Here is a 19,316-nt window from a genome sequence, read left to right as displayed (position 1 = left end):
TCGTAGAAACGAAACAGCATCCAGTAGATGTGATGCAGTATCTTTAAAAGATTTTATGGACTTTGTATGATGCCTCAGTGTGATGTAGTACTTCATAGGGTTAACGTTTTCAAATATGCGAGGCTTAATCCTGTATGTGATGAAAATGCTTTGGACATTAATATGGATCAGAGCGGATCTACAAGTGAAAACTCATTGCCTGCGCCTGTGGAGTGAGTCAGTCTGGCAAGAGTGTTTCTCAGCAAGAGGAGGAATGTAGGGTTAAATCTCCAGGTCGTCGCTTCTCTCTTTGATGTCAGGACAGAGATAGAGTATAATCACAGAGTACGGAATGAAAGGGCCGGCAAATAGCGGTTTACTCTTGATATGCTATGCTTCTGTCACTCTCATTAATTGCTGGGCGCATTTAAAATAGATTCCATTTTCTGTGAGTCCAAAAATACAGTCCTGTCAACTGCACTTTAATGCAACTCTCTGAAATAATCCAGAGGATGAACACCTTCTCAATGACATTTCTCCCTCATTTACAGGTGTGGATTCCTCTTGAGGATCACCTATATCAAGACTCTATATTTGAAGCATAATTACAACCTCACTCTACCTTGGTCTTTGTTCAATTACAAATAGATTGTGTTGTGTGAACATATTGGTTACACAATTCCCCATTCAAACCTGATGTTGAGTGGCTTAAATAGTTGAATATTAAATTCTCCACATTTCATAGAAACTGGAGTAGCTGGGTATTTTTTTCAATAGTGTCTGTGACTCACCCAAAGATGACATTGAATGCTGCTATTACATTGGCAATTTGCTAAAACAGTCTGTAAGTGTTATACAAAATTAACTGAGCAAATCGCCTGGCTGAGTACTTTAGTTTTAGTAGTTTTAGTAAATTAGGGTGCCACCCACAGGTGTGCAGACTTTATTTTGTAACTCAGCTATAAAGTGGTTATTTTAAATCACCCAGGGAGTTTTTGGCTTGATACCCTCAACTGGAAATTTACCCTACACTTTATCCTTAAGTAACGTCACTACAGTTCATGCATTCGAAGTGTTAATGACTGCTCAGTACAGTTAATGACTGACCCCCCCGATGGATCCCCTCTTGCAAATGGCTTACACATACAGTATTGCATGTGGTCTCACACAGAAATATGTTAATTACGGCATAAATTTTACTGTCCTTTGATACCACTTTGTATAAAAATTTGTTGTTCATCAATATTTGATAACAATTTATACCAAAATCTGAAATTTCTGCATCCCTTCATACCATCCCCCCCATCAGGTTGGTGGCACATGGCATCATTCCAATGATCCAATTATATTTGCTGAAACATTTGAAAAATTAAATAAACATTTAAGATAATTTGTTAGTTTTCAGTGTATGAAAATTGGTGAATAGAGATAACGATGTTAGCGCTTTCCCTGTTTTTGGATTAAATAAAGATATGCTGTCATTTTTTGTGTAACGTCGAATCAAAGTAAAAATGAAAACCAGGCACTGCGACAACCCTAATGCAATAGTTCCTCATGACTGTTTGTGTGATAAGATGTTTGAGTGCAGTGAGAGGAGGATAGTGAATCTGTGTTCCTGTCCCCAGCTGGAAGGGCTGTGTATCAAGAGTCTCAGTGGAATAATAATGCATTAAAACAACACGGCCTGCCATTGATATTGCAGGCAAATTGTAGAGAGAATATGAGTGTGTCTAAAGGAACAGATTTGCCATTATGGCCCCTGACATTTACTTAGCCACTAATCATTGTCGTGTGTGTGTGTGTGTGTGTGTGTGTGTGTGTGAGTTTGTGAATCCCTATCTTAGCCCCTGTAAATTTCTGTCCTCTATTATGTGTTTGCATGTATATGAAGCATTATGTGTGTGCGCCATCATGCACGTGTGTGTAGGTGATTGTGTGTTCGTGCACTAATGTGAATCCTCATCATGGAAATAGCTGATATTAGCCATGGTTAATTAAAATGAGTAAGGACAAAGGTCAGCCACTCAGCTCTCATATCTCTCTTCTCTAGAGAGGGAATAGATGCAACAAGAGAGAGAGGAGGCATTTTTTATTTGGGCACTTCACTTGGAATGGTGTTTGCAGGTAAAACAGCTTAACATAAAGGTGGATTGCACAGTGTCACTAATGCACATTTATTCTGCTACATTTGCTTTAGCCTGCTCAAAATATCACAGTTTTCTTAATCTGGGATTCAGAGTGATCTATTATGGAAACCTTGATTCTCTCTGCATGGTTCTGGAGCCACATTACTCACAGTGACTAGCAGAGTGATGCTTTTGTACTCTTTGTACTTTGAAATGCATGTTTACAATGGTACATCAAAATGAGCCTCAGATTGTTGGTAATGGGGTTGTTCCAAAGCGGAAAACATAGACTTACTCCCTGAGAATTTTCTTGGACGCTGTCCCACTTCAATTATCTTTCCTTTTCCCGCGTACTCTCTACATTCCTGTCCTTGTGGATGACATTGGATTAATTGGCAGGACAAATTCATGTCTGTTTCCTCTCACTGTCGCTGATAGGAATAAATATTTAGTGAAACACTGCAACAGTTGTCATGGTACACAGGAATGCATGCACAGATGTCTAATAACATAATAGAAATGTAAACAAAACCTGCTGTAAAACCTGACCAGCAGAATAAAGAAAGAATAAATCAATTATCAAGTCAGTAATTTTATCACTCAAGGGTCATAGGTTATTGTTCTCAAATAATGACTTTATTTAATTAAAGTGAGAGGGAGTTGGCCTTTATTTGAAACAGACTGCTATTAGGCCTCTAATTTCAGTTCTCCCTGTTATTTTATCTCATTTGTTAACTGATCTGGTTGGTTTGTTGTCGTTCCTGTTTTGCAAACATTTCCATTATGTTTACCTTAATGGTAAATTCAGTGTGATGCACATTCCCACAGCATCATTTCCATTATTACGACAGCATAATCATACATACTAACCCGATCATTAGACTGAACTGCCAGTATGCCAATTTTAGATTTGTGTCTGGAAATAACCGCGTCACACTCATCCACACTTACCACCATTTTTGTGGCCATTTTCTGGTTCTGGCACATTATAATTCCCACAAGGCTCTGATTGGCCCGGTTGTTTTTTCAACAGAGGAAACAGCAGTCAATGAGTCCAACACCAGCCTGTTTGAATGGCTCAAAAAATAGAAGATGTGGGCAGCAATTCAGAGGTCTGGAACCAGGCTAATGCCATTACTCACCACGCTTGCTCTCTTTTTCAACAGGAATAATAGTTCTCAATCACTAATTAATTCAGATCAGTTCTAGGCTGCTTTTCTTTTTGTCCTTGTTAATAAATCTCAACACTCCTTTCAGATATTTCACATCACACACTTCCCAAGTTTAGCATAATCCATAGTCCAGACCACTCACATGCACAAACTTTCTTTTCCTACTTGTGAGGCGCTCTCCACACAGACACGCTGGCTGTTGGAAGTTCATGGAGGTTTAGGAGGTGCTCTAGAAATTCTTCTTATTGTTTGATAACTGACAATGTGAAGGGGACTTATATAGAGCTTAAATGGTTGGTCAATTAGTCAATTAGTTGATTGTCAAGTATGCTGATAATCAGTGATTAAAGTCATTTATTAAACTAAACTGGCAAGAATTCACTGTCTCCAGACTGCCAATAGTTCCTAGTTTTCTTAGTCGTCTACAACGTACAATAATAAAGCAAATACATTTGGACAGGACAAAACTGGACATTTTCTCTACTTTCTAGCTTATTTTTTTGCCTGAACAACTGATCAATCAAGGACATAATCTTTAAGTAAATCAATAAAGAAAATAATCATTAGTTGCAGCCTTAGTCTTGCTTTTATTCAGATCTATTTCAGTGTCATGAGTGTTTTAAAAATACTTCCTTTTACTACAACATCTACTAGTATTTACCACCCACATGCGAGTCTTAATCATTCTTCCCTCGTCTTGTTTTAAATGTATATGAGTGAAGTGTGTGGGTGTTAGTTTTGATGATGGTCAGGTCAGTGAAAGTGTCAGTGAGAAAGCAAGTGGACATGTACAAAAGCTTTCTGTCGCCCTTCTTTTGTAAATGGTGGTGTGTTCTGTTGAGAATCAACTCTGTTTGCTTGAAGATGATTTTTCATGAATTCTGGACATGTAGACCACTCCAGAGATGCTGTGGTAGATGAGGCATCCAAATTTAGTGTGACAACAATCTAAATTCAGAATTTGACTCCACCAGTCGTGTCAGGCCATGGCTTTTCTGGTGCTAAACAGTTGGTTCTCCGAGGTGTAAATCACAACAGAGACATGGGTTCTCTCACTTCTCCTCTCGGCAGTGTTTATCATACAATACATCCTTCATCAACAGTGGGATAGCTGTGAAACAGATTTGCTGGGGCTGAAGCATTGGCAGGCATCTGAGAGATACACTGGCCTTAATTGGGCAGATAAATATCACAGGCTGCGCTCCCTGGCCCTACAGCACTGTTGCATACATCACCCTGAATGTGGACTGACCACCAGCAGTGGGGTGCCGCCCGCCTGTCTCATCTCTGAAACTCATCTGGTGCACAAGGTGCAATTAAAGAGCAGTGAGAGATTTCCTCCTCTAGTCTACTTCCTTGACTTGCAGCTATATAAGGGTCCGGTTACAGAAGCCCTCCTGCTTTGTTAGAGAATCCAGTTGTCATTATATCACATCATATCTTTTGTACAACCCCGATTCCCAAAATGTACACTTGTTGGTAAACACAGTTCATTGGCAAATGAAGGTGTTGTGTTTTTATCTATGTTTTACATAGGATCGTAACTTTTTAAGAATCAGGCTTATAGACCGGCATGGCAAACAATATATTATCAAAGACATAAAAACCAGGCTAACCAAAGATGGGACACATTCTTATTTAAAAGATCAGTTACTGATGTTCTGTACAAGCATCATTATTTTAACTATCAGCACTCCAGAGTAAAGCCATAAACAAACGGCAAGAACAGACATCTGTATTCTGCAAAGTACAAACTCTGAGTTTTTATTAATGAGCAGCTTATTGAATAGTCATGACTTTGGCCTTTCCAAAGCCCTCAGTGGGTACAAATTGCCCTGTGTTACCTACGTGTTGTTTAGTCCAAATCTTCTGCTACCAGCCCGCAGGGGGATCGTGAAGAAGAAGCAGTCGATACTGGGCACCATCAGAGGATATGGCAGCTGACACACAAAAGCAGTACACATTGCTGTATGCACACAACTTTGGTTTTTGTAGGTGTGCATACATGTACATACACATACATGCATGCTCTGAGAATAATCACTAATCCTCTTCAGTACTTGAACCTTGAATTGTTTGGCAGCCGGTGTTATTTATCATGGACTTATATGACTCACCAATGAGAGGAATAAATCAGGACACAGAGGAAGACCGAGCTTGTTCAGACCATCATTCCACAAAACTTCTTTACTCTCGGGCAGTTCGCTCCTCATCCTGAAAAGCCTTCTTTTATACCAGATGACCCAATCAGAGATACATATTAATATTTTAAGGTAATAGCTTAATGTAATTACAAATGAACAATGATGATGAGTTCTCAAGAAGCCCAAACTGGGATATTTTAAAAGACACTTGTCATTACTATCAAGGGCACTTTGAGAAGTATGACAGTTGACAGTTTCTGTGCCCCAAAAAGCTTTCCACATCTCCGAGAATTCATTTCCCAGCAGAAACTGGGGACTGTCAGTAAAATTAACTTTCCGAAAATGCAGAGGCAAATTCGTATTTTATACAGATGTATGAGAGTAATCAGGCTATAGATAAAAAGGACACTTCCTTGTTCCGAATGGGCTGGACTTTGATTTATTGGCAGTATTTTGGATGTTGACCCTGAATTTTAATAGATGATGATAACATGTGAAACTAGCTACAATAACAGTAGCTCCAGAAGCCTTATGTCTGTCTTGATTGCATATTCAGGGTATGACAGAGTGATGAGCAAAGAGCCAGTAAAAACAGATCCAACCACCCGCTGAGCCAAGCATCTTCTCTTTGACTGGGGATAGCATGTCTGCTAGCTGCCAGCTACTCTCTCCACATTAATCACGACCTGGGTTCTAAAGTTTGAACTATGACCTTTAGTGCTGCATCAAGGCCCAGTGACAGATGGAGACAGAGCTTTGTGTTCTCACATCAGATCATCCATTTCACACACACAAAAACGTTCTTTTCACACATGGGCTGAGAGCTGAGATGCACGGAGGATCACCCATAGCAACGGTCGTTTGGTCACTGGATGATACTTTGTTGTTGGAAAGCAGCGTGCCCTCTGACAGTCTCGGTGTCTCATTTTGACAATTGAAGTAAGCCTTGTGCCTGGCCAACGACACTTATCAAAGACACTTTGTTGACATGCAGCTAATTGAAAAACCAGTGATCATCCTGGAGAGTGAAAATAGAGTGGTCCATGCTGAGGAATTTTGTTTATCATAAGCAAGATGCTGAGGCTGAAAGACACTGATTAGCATGAATAAATTAGAAACTATTTCAATAAGTGGGTGATAGCTTATCTTTGAATTACATGCCCAGTGCAGCTCTCCCATTGAAGATTAATTGCCTCTCACAAGGTATTTCGAAAAGTTCATTTTCATCAATTGATTTCCCTTAATTCATGAATTCCCCAGAAGTGCATGAAATTGGTAACAAGTTCTCCATAATCATGCTTTCTGCATCGTTAACCTCATTGGCAATTACTCATCATATGTATCGGTTGTGACATTTGCGGAAGCATGTTATTTTTGCACCATTAGGTCATGACAGGAATATTATCATAAACTGATGGTTAATTATAAGTTGAACAAAAATGGTGTTCACAGTTTCTGCAGATTTCTGCAAGGAGAAAACCTGTTTCCAGCATTTTCAATTGTGAAAATTTTGTTCTTTTTTTATCCTTTATCAGTCTGATCAACTTACCATCCACCAATGTAATTGACCAATATATGCACATACAACACTGAAAAAGGCACTTTAAACATTGATGCCCCTATTTGGAAATTTACACCAAATAACTAAGAACTCCAGCATGGTGAAAACTGTTTCACTATAGACTCCAACCTTTGTACATTACAGGGACATTTTGGAGACTGGGGGTATAATTGTCCAATGTTTGTCTTTCTCCATGGCTATTATCACCTCACCAGTACATTATTGTCCTACACTATTGGGGTCATTTCTGTCTCAGTCAGAGGCAGGAATGCTGCCTTGAAGCAAAAAAGTGGGTCATTGAAATAAATTGAGAGAAGAATATAACTTCAGGGTTACAACTAAAGTAATAGGCATAGGTTATACTGTAAGAATGTATGCCAGGTGCATTTACAGTGATACAATGAGGTGTTGGAGCTTATTAAGACATGGTAACGGAAATAACAACTAGGTCAGACCTACATAAATAAAAGCTACTACAGATGAATCCAATGTCAAAGACAACTGTTTTCAGGATATTAGATAAAAATTTTTAAATCAAAAGCACAGATCTCAGATCTGCAGTTGAAGCTTACAGCACTCAACGTACTGTACTGTTCCCACATTATTGCGAACTATCACTGGACCCTGAGGCTAATTCCTGCAGTACATTAATAGGGTAAATCACTGGATTCATCATGCATAATGATACCATTATGGAATGATGTTCATCAGCTAATGTGTACTCACTGAGAATCTAGTTGTGTCTTTAGCCATTTGCTCTCTGCTACAACTCCTCACATTTCAATTCTTTATTAACCTACCCAATATCTAAGCTACAAAGAGATCTTAGAATATGAAGAGATGCCAAAAACAGACAAGCAATAAGGGCTGATGAGGTTTTATGTCTTGGCCCTGCCATTCCAGCACTTAGTCCACCACCTCTATAGCTGCTGGGCTCAAATAAATGGAAAGAAAAAGAAAACATCCTTTTTTTCTGAACATTTTTATTGCTTTTTATTATTATGGTTGTGTGTGTTTTTCTGTTGAAAATGATCAAGATTGATATGTTTAATAACACTATAAGAGAGCAGCAGGTGATATTGGAGGTAAAACTGGAGCAGTTTTCGAAGTTTCGTGGCTAGAGTCAAGTATGGTATGTTAATACTTTGAAAGCACACAGTGCAGGCACATGAGCATGCACCCATGCACATACATAGACACAAGCACACACCATGCTGTCCCTGGAGCACATTTATATTGCAAAAGTCGACCTTTTTTACTTCATAATTACACGTATTTTTAAAGATTTTTGTAGGGTACATTTAAGTCTAAAAGCCTGGGGGCTGTGAAGGGGTGACAGACAAAGTCAGCCATTTTAACACTAAATCTACAAATTACTAAATTGGAGGGCCAAGGACTTTCCAGCCATTACAGTTATGTGTTTTTGTTATGAGCAGTGAAAAAAACCTTGCCAATAATGACAGATTTCTCTTTTTACTTGAATGAACTTTTCCCAAAGTTAAGTACTACAAATTGTCTGTGCTTGCTTTATGACACTGCAAATGGAGGTAATCCCTTTGAGTAATACAATCTGTCACTGTTTATGTTTAGTTTCCGTGTCTGACACCTAATTAACGGACTGGAAGTTGGTTCGTTTTTGCTGCCTGCAGTGAGGAAAGGGAATTGAAAACCTTTAGGAATAGCTGTGTGGGAACTGACTCATTACTGAGGTGTATATTACACCTTTCAAACACAAGTATACCATATTTTATAGGTTTATTATAATCCATTGGTATTGATGCCATTTCTAACAACCTACAGTTTGGGAAAGCTTTGCAGTAGGTAATTCAAGAATTGCAAGGAGCTGTTCAAGGATCTCCTCAGGATATCTTCGCTATATCAAGCAAATCTGAAAAGTAAAACTCAAATCTGCCCCTAATCCAATTTCAAAGCATTGCATATTGTTGATTATGGATTGTCTGTCCTCAGATCAGTAAGCATCTGTGTTTTAGACCATTACACCGTATTGTGTTTCGACAGGAAATGTTCTTGGGGCCGTTACAGGACCTTTGTTGATTTCTTCAATCCATGTAGGATGAAGATGGACAGATGAAGGAGTTAAATTACAGAAAATGAAGCTGGACTTTTTTCTTTGCCATTCCTCTACCTTCCTCCCTCCCTCTCAGTTCTCCCTCACTCGTCTACCTCGTACCCCCATACTGACGTCCATTACAACAAGTGGCCGGATTTCCCCCTGCGCTCTAATTGGAAAGCTGGATGGCAGTAGGTTTAGCCAGTAATGGGGTCCTGCAATTTGGTAGCAGTAGTCATCCTGGAGAGGGCCTGTCAGAATTCGTAGAAGAGCCCAGTTGTGTGCGTCCCACTTTGCAGCTCCAGAAGAAAACCCCTGCATTTTAATAGTGCAGCTGTAAGCATTTCCGTAATTCAAGGTGGCGTCATTAGAGGCTTATTTATTCACCCGAGGCGTCTGCCAGGAGGGAGATGATGCCGCCCAGATCAGCTGTGGCAGCTCACTCTCAGCACCTCCTGCAGGGCTGGAGAAGGGGAAATTAGAGAGGAATGGGCAAACATGACAATCAAAGCATCGTTACTGAATTAGCACATAAAGAAAACAACAAGCTGTGTATAGGTATTGAGGGATGAGTTAGAATGTTCTGTTGTTGAACTGGTTGCACAGTCACAACTGTCTGATGTTTCCAGAGGTGGAGGATGTGTAAAAGGGATAATATAGGGCACTCAGAGAAAAGCAGCCTAGAAAGAAATAATGGTAAAGGACTTTGTAGGCTTTCAAGGTAGTGTGTCAACCAAGAAATTTGCAAGTGATTCCCACAACAATGTTTAAAGGGCTTTTCACGGCAGGGGCGAACATCCAAGAGAATAATTTACCCAGCAGATGTATGACTATAATCTTTTTCTAACCTACTCAAAACAAGCAATTGCTTTCAGTCTCCTCAAGGTAACTGTTCCTTGACTATAATGTATTGGCAATGACCACAGTCTCATTCTTGGGTTCTCTTAGCATTGCTCATGTAGGTATCAGTGTAACAGGGTTGCAGTATTTTTATTGCAAAGGTCATTGTATGTTGTGGTGAAAGCTGCTTGCCTAAAACACCTACTTAGCCTTTAGAACTTATTCCACTTAGAGCTGTCGCGATAACCGCAATAATGAAAGACTGCGCTATTGACAAGCCAACCGCAGGGGGTGGCATGCAACTGCCAAAACCGCTGCGATGGCACACACTTCATGTTCAGCCTTCGTTTTTTAAGACAGAAACAATGGCAACTGCTCTCATCGCAAAACCAAATGTAATTTGGCCAGTTTAGGAACATTTCGGATTTCTACCTGAAAAAAGAGAGCCATCATATTTAGGTGAGGCAATATGCAAATTCTGCATCCCAGAGTAACTCAGCTGAAATGACTCAACACATCAGAAGCACTGTATAAAATACAGGAGGGTTCTCTGTAGTCAGAAAGTCATGAGCACAATAGTGTCTACGATCAGATCCCAATTACAATACCTCACAGGAGAAAGTCACGTAGCCTTCTCCTCGCTTGCTCTGGAACTTCTGACTGGAAACACAGGCAGTCTTATAGTAGAAAATGCGGCTGATCGACCAGCTATCTCAAATCGTCACCTGTTGTGTTTGCGTCCCAAGGCTTGCGAGCAAACCCAAGAGCAAGGGTGCAGGTTATTCGGACAAGCAAGCACTGAGATGTGTACAAAGGTGAAACATTGTCCCACTGTACCCCTTACAAAGTCATTTGCAAAAACAGTAAGAAAAAACAAATGGTGCTAATACCACACACCACACCGTTGAGCCACCCTCAATCACTGTAGAGGAAATTCCTTCACCTTGACAGCCCTAATTCCACTTCAACTGTGTCATACTGTAGTCTGCCAATAACTCAAAAAAAAAAAAAAAGAAAAAAAAAGATGGAAATATACACCTGAACCACACTGCCAAACAATGATTGGGTCAAGGTATTTACTGTGTTTACATTTCCATAAATGGCTTTACAAACCACCACTGACAGATATACTGCCTAAAGAATCCACATTGGCACATTGTCATCGCTTCAGCCAATCCGAGTGCATTTTTTTATGTCTGTGAAATGCAACACAAAAATGTAAAAAATGATCAGAGCCGGTGTGACAAAAGGTTGAATGCTGTAATTCTGTGTGCTTATTTTTCCCATATTTACACTGAGTTTCTCTATCAGACTGGTATGAAACACCTTTAATGCTGTCAAGTAAGGTGATGGCAGAGCTACCGTAAATACCGTTATTATCCTCATTACTAGGTTAAGCATGCATTTAACATTGCCATTGTTCATAGTATGAAAACTGAACAATGCTATTCACACAACCACTAACACACACATCCATATGAATAATTGATATCTGACATCAACAATTATAATTCAGTCTGAAATTACCCAGTTTCACCAGCACTTCTCAGAGCCAGCACTGAGAAGTAAACACAAACTGAACACTTTAACTTTCGCAACACCTTGGTAACTTGATTTTCTCATTAGTGAATATGGAATTTCAAATAGATTTATATTTCTATTTGCCAAATGGAAACCCCCCTTCAGCCCTCAATATCAAGTGTCCATCCTATAGCCCTTCAGCAACAAAGCTTGCAATGTCTCAGTGCTGTAACCTAGCAACGAGACCCCCACTTATATAACATCTTGTTTAGGATGCTTTTTTTCAAATAAGGAACAGCAGATGGCAGAGTCATATTTGTTTATGCATTGGCTGTGTCCGAAGTCCCTGAAGTATAACTCATTCACTGTTCCTCAGATGATAATAGATGCTTCATAGTTAACAGTGAGCAGTAAATTCAGATTATTAATCATCATCATTTTGCACCATAACTGAGAGTTATCGTGTAGCATAACTGCAAAAACTTGTATTGTTCTATCGTTAGAATTTCCTAAACTGGACATAATGTGAGCTTAGAAATATGTTTGTGATGACTTAAACAAAGTAAATATTTGGACACAGCTGTTGCCTTTGTGTTCTCAAAGTTGTGCCACAGGTCTGAATTGTTTGATGGTGTCTAGGACTGACACCGTCTGATGAGCTGGTCAGTTGGTTGGTTTATACGCTTTTATCTGACCAAATTCTCATTGGTCGGAAAATTGCTGATGTTACTTTAACAAGGAGAAAAGCACTTCTCTTGTTGGATTAAGACACAGCTCTGCTCAGTCACCAGAGCAGCTCCAATTGCACATGCCTTCCTGTTTGCTTGTCTGTGGCTTAGTAGCCGTCAGTGCCGATTTTACTAATACTCACGATGTGTAACCAATCGGATGCTGATGTGGGCCGGACATTGAGCGGGACTATAGAGTGGTGACTACAGAGGAAGGCAGCTGCATAAGAGCCAAAGTACCACATTCTTAAATAAATGTATTTTTCCCCATTGATGAATTGTTTGGTTGAAGAGTAGCTAGAAATGTAGTTGACCTAGATTTTCTTTGGTTGACTACAGCCCTAATGGTTTCTAACTACAATAGTTTTTAAAGACATGGAATAAAAACATGGACTACTGTCTGGTGAATAAATTACTGTTCAGTTCTTCACTGACATCCACATTCCATAGATGATAAAAGTTTGCCACATCTTTTTGTTTAAAGTTTGACTGTTGTCTATTGATCTTTTATTCTGTTTCCCGGACTTAGCTGTTATTCTCTGCTGGAGCAAACAGTGTTATACAGTAAAGCAACTCAGCTATAGTGGCTCTGGGCTGAAAAACTGAGGGCTCTTCATGTGAACCTTTGAAAACCTCTCAGTCCCTGCCAAAGAGAGATAGGATCAGTAGACAACCCCAACATTTTCAATTTTGTGCTATCAGACACTGAGGAGATGTGTCAACACTGAGGTCCTACAGCAAGTAAACACAGGAGTCTGACAAGCAATAACCTAGATTCAACATCACCTCCGGTCCTCTCCCACTGAAGGTCCGCCACTTTCATCTCATTTAGATCCAGATCTGTTGATCAAAAATGACGTCTACCCCCCACAAAACAGAAAACACCAGTGATGAGAGTGTTTTGTTGGGCAGTCCTTCATATCATTGAGGGTTGTGCATGTGTGAGGCTGGGTCAGTACATGCTGGTTTGGTACCATTTGTGAATCCCATTTTTTTTTTTTCTCTCTTCAGCCATAGAGGCTCCAGTTAATATGAGTATTGATGCTTTTAATGATGCCCCATCCTGTATTTGACTGTAGGCTGCTCTTATAGTACAATTAGTGCACATGGTTATGGACTGTTTATGGACTTAATGTTGATGATACGTGATCAGTTTGTTATAGTGTTGGATTTTTTATGCATTCTGTTACTTGATTGTACAGTATTTTAAGAGGGAGGATGACAGCAGAATGTTCTTAGCAGCATCCTCTGTATTTTTGCTCATAATCGAGTGAAGAGGAGCAAGTGAAGGTGGCTGCAGCTTAAGTGAACTGAGCTGACTGACAAAAGAAACCATGTGACTCCAAAAAAGTGTTGGTGGGTCGAAAGTAGAACTGGGGAAATTGTTGAATCAACTTTTCTTTTGTTAGTTTTTTAGCAGGCATCAGGAGGGATCAGAGGGTAGCGTAGTTTGAAGCCTCAGACGACTGAGACGCCATTACTGTGTGGCACAGTCCACTGCTGAAAAGCTCCCTCGGAGATTTAAATCTTGCCGATTAAAATAGTGTCTCATAAGCCTGTATGTGTGTGTGTGCACCCATGTGCCTGCATGTGTGCTTAGTTGAATATGTTTAACTGCCTTTGTAGGTGGCTGCATGTGTGTCTCTTTGTTTTTTGAGCAGCCTAAATACCGAAGCTTTTAACTTCAAAGCTCCAAGAGGATCTAAGTGCCCAGAAACTTGTAAATTATGATGGTAAGTGATGTCCAGCAGGGACTGTTGATGAGATGCCCTCAATAGAAAAGAACTTTTCTTTTTCCAGAATATGCTTCTTAGGGACTTACATGGATTGATGATACACAGCTTCCAAACCACCTAAAGTGTAGCCTAGTTCCAGACCTATCAATCACTGCCCACATCTCAATTTTTGTTTAGTGATTCAAAAAGGTCTGGTTTTGTTCTTGTCAATAGCTGTTTGAGAAACAACTGAACCAATCGAAGCCTTTGTGGGTGGGACTAACTGACTGTGCCAACTCTGTCCTGAAATATTAAATGCAGTCACAGTCAACTGCTTAATCACTGCTCATGATATATTTAACTGTGTCTAACTATAAAATAAACACAAATTAATCATGTCCATGATGACTTCATTGTTTTAAAAGTGAGGTTAGTTTATCATGCACTGTACTTAGACACAGACGACTGAACACATGTCAAGTTTATTTATATTGCAAAAAACAAAAGGTCACAAATAGCACAAATAACAAAGACACAATAACAACAAAGACAGTGATAGAACATTAAAATATGTGGACTAATGTAAAACTAAATGTAAAATACTAAAACACTGAAACACTAAAAGCACTAAGAGCAGCCAAAGGGCAGTGTAAACGTGTACGTCTTGAGTTTTGTCTTCAAGTGTCCATGGAGGGGGAGCATTTGATTGAAAGTGGAAAGCTATATAAAGCTTTGGATCTGCCACCACAAATGCACGATCTCACTTACCCACTTGCCTTAATCATGAAACAGTTCAGAGAGGATCTAAGAGGCCTGGATTTGCAGTAGAGGCAGAGAAGTTCTCAAATGTATAAGGGTGCCAGCCCATATGTGGTTTCAAAAACAAGTTAAAGAACCTTAAAATCAACCCTGTTTTTGACATGTAGCCAGTGCAGGGATGCTACTACCGGTGTAATGATGTCTCCTTCTCTTGGCACCAGAGTCTGTGCTGTGATGGGCCTTGAGCCTGGAATCTCTCCATGATGTTATTGTTGTCTTAATAACATGCTGTGTGAAGACATGCCTGGCTTTGCTTACTACCAATCTATGTTAGCTAACATGTCAGAAACCAATAGGGTCCTGCCTCTGTCCAAATCAGTCTGTTTTTTTTTTGTTTTTTTTTTCACTTTCAAGTAAGTGTTTGTTACTAATGAGAAAACTTTAGTAGCATGAGAAAATACTTGACTCAGGGTGGTAGCAGGACTGTTTTGCTGACATGTTTGCTGATATGTTTTTAGTATGCATGCCATAACAGTGTGACTTCTAGAAAAACCAAGGCCATGCCTAGTGTTGTCCTTCTTTGTAAACTTGCTTAACATAGATTAACTGTACATTGCAGCAGTTTGAGTGTGACTGAAAGTGACACCAGGCAGCCTGCAAACTAGTGATCGGAAAGGGGAACATTTAACAAGATGGCAATGCCAGTCTGAATAAGCTACCGAGTTTTTCTAAAGTGAAGGGTCATTTAAGTATACATTAGAATGAAATGCTGCTCAGTTCACACTGTTAAGATATCCACTATACTTTCTTTTCCTTTACTCTGTAGTGTAATATTACATATAGATGATATTTGTGAATGAGCCAGAGGTAGCAGAATTTGAAATTCTAATCTTGTTTCTGTATTTTTGTAACTTCTTTTTTTCTAGTTCCACCCAAGATATATGACATTTCCTCTGATATCACGGTAAACGAGGGCAGCAATGTGTCACTCATCTGTACAGCCAGTGGGAAACCCGAGCCAACCATTTCCTGGAGACACATAACCCCATTAGGTGAGTTCACTTCACCTCTCACATACCTATGCTAATAAGTGTGCGGATGGATAAATGGACGGAGGGATGGATGAGTAGAGAAAGGAAATGAGGAAGCATGGACAGGATCAATAGGTGACAAACCGAGGACGAGAGAGGACTGGTAGTTATGTTTTGGATGAAGAGATGGAAGGGGGAAGGGATGGAACAAGAGATAGATGAGGTGGGATGGATTCATGACAGAAGGGGCTAGGGGGATGGGTAGATGTTACAATATATTCGAGTGAACATACAGTGTCATAGAGAGGGTGAGACCTGAGTGCATATTGAGCTTCTGCAATGATGTTGCCATGTAGCATCATGTATGTCAGGGCAGAAGCAATGGCTATTTTATTGTTGGCCACTGTGTCACCTTAGCTCTGAACAGCTTGAGAGCTACAATGGTAAGATAAGGGAATTGTGTACATGCATGTAAATAGCATGTATCCCCACTCAACCTCAGGTTAACTTATGGGTTGTCTAGATCTAGCTTTACAAATGAATAATAATAAATTTAAGTAAATGAATCACACATATATAACGAGCCACTACTGATGTGTCATCACCTCTTGATATTGATACATTTTCAGATTCAGCCATAGACTGATCCATCTCACATAACGAGGCCTGTCTAGCTCATGCAACCACATTCTACTGCAGGCTGACCATAAAAAAAAAAAAAAAAAAAAAAGCATACTGTCAAAATAGTGGCACCTTAAATCGATTTCATTTAGAGCATCCTATGTACGTATGAGTCATTGCACCACAGATTATTTTACAAATCCATATGCAGTTTCTTATAGAGTATCTTTTGAAAAATGTTTCTAATAAAAAAAAAATGAACGTCATCATCTAAATGTAATCAAAGAGTTCTTAAGTTCTGCTGATTTCACAGACTGTGTGAACTGTGTGAAAACAATATCTCCTTGTGAAATAAAATCTATCTATCCTGGAAAAATTATCCGTATGCTGTAGGTTATAAGTATCAGTATTCAACAATTAAACATATCTCGTAAAATGTTGCTACTTCGACACTTCCCTTTTAAAATGACACAAACGAGAAAAGATACTCTTCCTCAAGGCAGTAGTTAATGTGTCAGCAGAGCACACCCTGCCTTAAAATCAAACGTGTTGATGAGTATTGAGGACGTCTCATCTCTGCAGGGAGACCTCCGGTTTGCTTTGGCGGTTTGTAAGCTGTCATTTAAGCTGCATTAACGAAGAATATCTTTATTATCATCACTATAATTTATTTAGGTGGCTGCTAGTCAGAACACACATACATCATTAAGTGCTTTGAATACTGAATCCTTCCTTTGAAAACTCATTCCAAAGCGTTTAACTGTTGCAGCAAAGCCCCCACCCAGCTACTTCTAGTCCTCCCTCATTTTCATATTAATGGATTAGAGCCTGCTGTGCTTATCTGATAGCTGTGAGGATGACAGCATTTATCTTATGGCTGTCAAATCCCCGTCTCTGGTGCTTGCCCTGATTGCATTAGGGGAGTTTTCGGAAGATGATCAAAAGAGCCATCCTCAGAGTCCGAGTGGCAGTCACTCATTCTTCTTTGAAGTGTCCACACTTTGAAGTATGCCAGGGAAGAAATGATATGCTGGTCAAATGAAAGGACCCGGGACTAAATGTAATCACAGACTGTCTCCTAGCACATCAGAAAAGAAGCCATTTGCCATGGGATCTTTGAGTTGGTCATTGTAGTGAGGACGATTTGTCCAAAGGACGTGGTACAACTGAGAGGTTGTAATAGGCTAATTACCTATCGATGGAATTCCATTAAATCTGTTGCATATGCAGAACAGTCTACTCCAACCAGTGCACAGGCAACCTGAGTGTGCAGTCACAGCATATGGAATATCGCTTTTATGAATGAAAGCAGACCTGCAACCAGACAAACAGGAAAATAAAAAAAAAAAAATCAGTATTTAAAAAAATGACAGCATGTTATTTACTGCAGAGAGTAAATATAATCATACCCTTTTCAAGTTATAAAATCAGAAAAAAAAAAAAAACAGTTATGTCATTCACCACATTTGCTTTGGAAATAGAAGATTTCATGGCCAAATAATGTTTAGAGACTGTTGACACAAGATCACACTTTTTTTTTTTTAACGCCTTGAGGGTATTCTTCAACATCCACTGGGAATCAAGGATGAACTGATTAGATTTTGGTGGTCAAACGTCAAAGGTCACCATGGCCGCACATAACACATAACTCAAGGATTCATACGTTAATTATGACAAAACTTCACACAAATGGCTCATAAGATAATGATGACATGATGACATTTTATATCCAAAAGGTCAAAGGTCAACTTCACTGTGACATTAAAATGTTCTGCAGCAACACTTTTCAGGCCATTATTCAACACTATAACTCAGGAACTGAAGGGGAGATCGAGATCATATTTCACATTTGGTCTGATACTGAATTGGTGACACTAATCTTGGGTGTCCACCATGAAACTGTGCTGATTGTGTCGATCTTCTGTGTTGCCGGGTTGAAGATGTGTGTGAAGCATCCATGTTTTATTATCGGTGGCTTCGTTGCTGCCACATCCATATTTTTATTTTAGTTCACCACCAGCTCATTAGTTTTGCTGATATTGAGCTTCAGGTGATTGTCGTTGCATCATGTGATGAAGTTCTCTATCAGTCCGCTGTACTCCTCTGTAGAAACAGTCTCTAAGTGAAGACAACATGTTTCTCACAGGAAATTATTCACTGGAATCATACATGGCAGTATAGTGATATTTCCAATTCGCTAACAAATACACTTAATACTTTTACTTTACTACATATATTGTATAAGTATGGACAGACATGGATGTAAACGCAGCTTGACTGATTGGCAGATACATACAGCTACAAATCTAGTCTACTGAGATTAGGCTAAACTGAAGCTTTGCCAGTTTCTTCTAATAGAGAAAACACAAGCAAATACACACATTTTCTTGGGAATCTAAAAACAGACCACTTGTCAATGATTAAGTGTTGTCAAATAGGCCAGTGTGTTTCTTAATCTGCTTGTGTTCTATCAATTTGTAGAGTTTTTATTTTAAATGTTGCCTATGTGTGTTGCTTGTGTTTTGTGTATTTCTTTCAGGCACCGTGTAAAACAAGGTGATTTAGGCATCAATTTAAAAGAGTCTTATTAGCATTTGCAACAGAATCTATCTATAGTATTAAGAATAGGATAACACATTTCTGTGATAGTTTATTTTCAGTCAGACTTAATTGTATTGTGAGTGTATCAAACCATGAGTTTTGTGTCATGAATCCTACTAATGCCTATTATACCTGATTGCATCACCTCCGGCACAACATTTAGGCTATTTATATTTGGTCGGAGTAACGACTTTCATTGACATGAGGCCAGGCAGGTGAAATAGCTGTAACGTGATAAACATTTCTACATGGCAAGTTATGTTTTCTGGCCTTACTCTCCTCAACACTCAGCCATTTTGGGGTGGGGGTGGATATTTTTTGCACTGTGGATAGTTTTGCTGCAGCAGTCAGTGAAGTTTGACAGAATGATAAATTGCCCTGACTGACTGTCAAGTTTCTATTCCCACACTGACTGTTTTGTGTTTGCATTTTTTCCTTCTCTCCCCT

The 19,316-nt window shown here is 39.4% G+C and overlaps 1 protein-coding gene across 3 annotated transcripts in view; it reads left to right on the top strand.

Moving 5' to 3' along the window:
• negr1 (neuronal growth regulator 1) overlaps nucleotides 1-19,316 on the top strand; it is a 133,779-nt gene that overhangs the window by 52,839 nt on the left and 61,624 nt on the right. For all 3 annotated transcript variants that reach the window (XM_076725828.1, XM_076725825.1, XM_076725827.1), the window contains exon 3: nucleotides 15,543-15,668. In XM_076725828.1, coding sequence (XP_076581943.1) covers nucleotides 15,543-15,668 — 126 coding nt within the window. The remainder of the gene's footprint in view (nucleotides 1-15,542; nucleotides 15,669-19,316) is intronic.

This window comes from Chaetodon auriga, chromosome 3, assembly GCF_051107435.1.
Source record: "Chaetodon auriga isolate fChaAug3 chromosome 3, fChaAug3.hap1, whole genome shotgun sequence".
NCBI classification, from domain to species: domain Eukaryota; kingdom Metazoa; phylum Chordata; class Actinopteri; order Chaetodontiformes; family Chaetodontidae; genus Chaetodon; species Chaetodon auriga.
Note: the sequence above shows the minus strand (reverse complement) of the source record. Positions and strands in the feature narration are given on the sequence as shown.